The sequence below is a fragment of the Pseudopipra pipra genome, chromosome 4 (genome assembly GCF_036250125.1).
Source record: "Pseudopipra pipra isolate bDixPip1 chromosome 4, bDixPip1.hap1, whole genome shotgun sequence".
Classification (NCBI taxonomy): Eukaryota; Metazoa; Chordata; class Aves; order Passeriformes; family Pipridae; genus Pseudopipra; species Pseudopipra pipra.
Genome location: NC_087552.1, coordinates 67,044,634 through 67,048,938, shown reverse-complemented (window position 1 = coordinate 67,048,938; position 4,305 = coordinate 67,044,634). Strand labels below are relative to the sequence as shown.

The 4,305-nt window shown below is 59.2% G+C and overlaps 1 protein-coding gene across 1 annotated transcript; it reads left to right on the top strand.

Annotated features, from left to right (window-relative positions):
• The first annotated feature begins 239 nt into the window (after positions 1-239).
• LOC135413530 (uncharacterized) lies at positions 240-3,602 on the top strand. The gene is made up of 2 exons (XM_064653392.1): positions 240-424; positions 551-3,602. Exons 1-2 carry the CDS (start codon positions 353-355, stop codon positions 2,063-2,065), a joined length of 1,587 nt encoding a protein of 528 aa, XP_064509462.1. The 5' UTR covers positions 240-352; the 3' UTR covers positions 2,066-3,602.
• The last annotated feature ends 703 nt before the right edge of the window (positions 3,603-4,305 follow it).

The following is a 4,305-nucleotide window of genomic DNA, read 5'->3' as shown; positions in this document are numbered from 1 at the left end:
TGGGGCCGGCTGGAGCGTCTGTGATGGGAAAGCGGGGCAGCCTTGTGCCGGGCACAGTTGGTTCCAACTGGTTCCAGCCAGCTGCAGCCAGTTGTGTGCCCCCTACGCTGCTGTCCTAGGGGTGCCGGGAAATGGCCCATTGTGACAGCAGCGCATTGCCGGGCCCTTTGTGATGCAGGGCCTCCTTGGGCACATAGGCCATTGTGACAGTGTGGGGCCCCGCCCTGCCCGGGAGGCTATTTAAGGAGGGCAGAGGCCTGGAGTGCCCTCTTTCTCCCAGGAGAGCTTCTGTCTCAGGAGGCAGCATCTCTCTCGGGGGCCTCAGCGGCAGACGAAGTAGCCGACGTGGACGATGTGGAAGATGAAGAAGTTTACCAACTTGCAGCCACGCAAGTGGCTGTCGAGCTGGCAGAGGAAGCACAAGGTGAAGGATGGGGTAGTAGGGAGTTGCCTTGGTGCCAGGGCTGGGCTTGCAGGCGTGGAGAGGCCTGACGTGCCATGGCAAGTGCCTCCATCTCACACCGCTTTCTCCTCCTCCTCCTCGCCACAGGTGGACAACTGGCAGACGCAGGCAGCAGCGCAGGAAGAGGAGAACAGCACCTCTTCTGCTGCCGTGGCTGAGCAGGTGAGAGCGGCAGGGGCAGAGAGCCAGGGAGCTGCCCCACAGAGCCCCAGAGGCTGCGGCCGCGCTGTGCTGGACACACTGCAGCGCGTGGCACGCGCCACCCGGCGCAGGCTTGCGGTTGGGATCCGGCGACGTGGCCAGGAGCCGGAGCCACAGAGGGAGGTAGAACCAGGTATGGAGGTAGCGACAGCAGGAACATCCCCAGCAGCAGGGTCAGAGAGGCAGGACTCTTTCCTGCAAAGCCCCTACTGTCCCCCCAGCCCCTTCCCAAGCCATCCGGAAGCTCTCAGTGGGCAGTGGGCCGGGGCAGCAGCAGGGGCAGCGCTGCCAGTGGCAGAGAGCAAGGAGGGGGCCTGGTCTGAGGAGCTCTCAGACATCTGCAGCCTCCTAGAGCTGCCCCAAGAAGAATGCAGCGGAGGCCAAAGCTGGAGGAGTAGAGAAAAGAGGCTCCCCGTGCCCATGCCACGTGAGGCATGGTCAGAGCCCTGGGACCTTCAAGCGCCCACACGGACAGCCCGTGCCCCAGTTTGCCCGTGCCTCACCAGCCCTTACATCAGGCCACAGGCCCCGAGCCCGGACGCCTGCCCCCTCAGCCCCTCGCCAAGCCAGCTGTCAGTTCTCACTGGGCAGTGGGCAGGGCTCCCAGAGGTCTCCAGGGAGTCCCGAAGGGAAGAAAATGCACACCAACCGCTGTCCCAGGAAGAAGACAGCCACAACAAGGAGCTGGCAGAGAAGAAAGGGGAAGTTGTCAAAATCTACACCATCTGGGTCAAGCCCTCCCTCATACCGGTCCTGCTGGAGCCTCAGCCTGCTGGCCAGGAAGGGCCCAAATGTCCCTGTATCATCTGTGCAGGGGCAGCAGAAGAGGTAGTCAGGGACCTGCACAGCACATCTCCTGCCCCGGCAGGTCCCAGGCACCACCAGCCAACAGCTGCTGCCCCGCAGCGCCCCAGAGGCTGCTGCCCCGCCGTGCTGGACACGCTGCAGCGCGTGGCACGTGCCACCCTGAGCGGGATTGCAGCTGTGATCCGGCGACGGGGCCAGCAGCCGGGGGAACAGCAGCACCCAGCTCAAGGCCTGGACGCAGCCATGCTGGCAACAGCCCCAGCAGCAGGGGCAGAGAGCCAGGCAGCTGCCCTGCACAGCCCCTGCTGCCCCCCCAGCCCCTCGCCCAGCCAGCTGGAAGCTCGCAGTGGGCAGTGGGCAGGGGCAGCAGCGCAGACGGTCCTGCCCCTGCCACTGACTGAGGAGGGGGCCTGGTCAGAGGACGAGAGTCTCTGGGACATCTCCAGCCTCTTAGAGCGGTGCCAGGGGCAAGAAAACACAGCCCAAAGCTGGAGTACCGGGGGAGCAAGTAGCTCTGTGTCCTTCCCATCTGAGGCATGGGCAGAGCCCTGGGACTCTTCATCAGGCACATCCACCTCCACCTCTACGGACTGAGCTGCTGGGGGCAGTCTGAGACGTGTCCTTACCACCTGCAGCTGCACTTGAAGGAAGAAGGCCTTTTTCCAACCAAGACAAAGCTCAAAGAAGAAATCCCAAGAACTGCAGGCCGTCAGGGGGGCCACTTGCTGCGAGGACGACTTGCTGGCATGGGACAGACCACGCACTGAGCATTGGCAAGTCGAGCCCTCACCTACAGCTGTCTCAGCACAGCGGCCCTCTCTCTTCGGGCGGGCGCTCCGGGCTCTGCGCAGGGCATTCCGCTGACCCTGCCTGGTGGGACGGGATGGCGGCTCCCAGGGTGTGGCGGTGACCGCAACGACATCCACCTGATGACCGGTCACCAGTGGTGTCACCCAGGGCTCAGTGTTGGGGCCAGTCCTGCTGGTCTGTTGGTTTGGATTGCCCTTTTCCCGGTCAGCGAGGACTTCACCTGACTGCCACGATTTTCCAAAACCATGGAGAGTGGCCTAGCAACTTTGTCTGCCAGCTCCCTCAGGACCTGTGGATGAACCTCAGTGGGTCCCTTGTGCACATTCAGGTTCCCGACACGAACCTGATCCTCTGCTGCAGGGGACTTAGGCTCTTCTTGTGCCAGTCCCTGCCTTTGCCTTTCTCCACTTGGGCGGCGTGGCTGGAGCACTTGCTGTCGAAGACTGAAGCACAGAAGTCCTCAAGAGCCTCAGCCTTCTCTTTGTGCATGATAGCCACGTCTGCCAGTTCCTTCTGGAGAGGGCCCACCTTATCCCTAGTCTGTCTTTAGCAAGACAGCTGTAGAAGCCCTTCCTGTTCTCCTTAAGAGACAGACTCAAGCCGAGGCGGGCCTTGGCTTTCCCACCCTTGTCCCCAGCTTCCCTACCCTTGTCCCCATCCTCCCAGGCCACCTGTCCTTTCCATTCCCTGAAGTAGGAGAATAAGTCCCCTTAAGTTCTGTAGGTTTAAGTAGGGGTAGGGAAGAATTAGTCGAGTTAAGTTCCATAGGATAAAGTAGGGATAGGTGTTAGCAGTGCTCTCCACTTGACTTTCAAAGTACAAGGTAAAGGCCGTCTCATGCTTTCTCTTCCCGTTTCCTGACCAAAATTACAAACGGTGCTTTAGCATGGGCGGTGACCTAGGAGAGCCTAGTGTTTCAGGTAGACTTGTGAGAGTTTCAAATAAAGATTGGTTTTGCAAGAAAAGTGTCAGGAAGCTTGTGTTTTGAAAGAGAAAAATATTTAGCGGTTGGGCTCGGACTTGTTCCTTAGGCAGCTGAGCTGTGTCCGTTGGCAAGTGCGTGTGCAATAGAGCTGTCCTGGAGGCCGAAGGCAGCACAGGGACGTCTGTAAGCACAGCTGGGTAACAGCCACCGAGTGGGTCTTTCCTTCTTGGAAGTAGAAGTTTGTTTTTCAGGCTCTCCTGATGTTCGTGTGTTGCTGCCCTCCATTTTATATGGAGGAGTTCTTGGAAGACGTGCCTTCTGGGGCTGGGCCGCTGCTAAATTACAACAGGATATCTAGAAGCCTTTGTTGAAATAAAACTACTGGTTTGACCAATATGCAGAGCTGGTTCTTTTCGTCACACCGTAGTCCTGCATTTGGGAGGAAAAAAGCGTCCTGCAGAGCCAAGCCTTTTAGTTGCTGGGGCCAGCGTGTGTTGGGTGGGGCGAAGGAGAAGGGCGCTGCCTGGGGCGGAGGGAGGGATGCGTGGACGGGAGGGGGAAGTCCTGCTGCGGGCTGGGGCAGTGTGGCCATGCAGGGCTGGGCCTGTGAGTGGGGGGATCCCGGCCGGCGGTGCCGGAGAGGGCTGACGGGAAGGGGCGGCAGGCTGTTGGGCCATCTGCCTGCTTTGAAGCTGCTGGGCAAGCCCCCGTTGCCTGTTGCGTGCAGACGTCGTTGTCAGATGGGAGGCAGCGTGCTGGAGAGAGGGCGAGGAGGAACGCAGAGGAGAGGGCCGGGCGCCTGCTGCTTTGAAAGTCAGGAGAAAGCTCATTGGAGTTCTTCTCCCAACCAACTAAAGAGATGCCCTTTCCCTGAAGTTCTTGCCTCTCCTTTTGGCTTTTCTTCTCTTCTCTTCTTTCTTACCTTTTGCCCTTTCTTACTCTTTTCTAAGTCACACACATATGGAGTAGGTCCCTTTCAAAACACTGACGAGTAATTTGCTGTTTCATGAGACTTTTTGGTTTTATCCTAAAACAAGCTCATGACTGTTTTGCTTTCTACCATACCCTCTTTGCCCTAGTAGAGCACGTTCTGTGAGGA

Excerpts from the sequence above, each read along its gene's own strand:
- LOC135413530 (XM_064653392.1), top strand. The coding sequence starts at position 353 with ATGTGGAAGATGAAGAAGTTTACCAACTTGCAGCCACGCAAGTGGCTG. Across the intron at positions 425-550 it reads GCTGGCAGAGGAAGCACAAG|GTGGACAACTGGCAGACGCA; the intron begins GTGAAGGATGGG and ends TCCTCGCCACAG.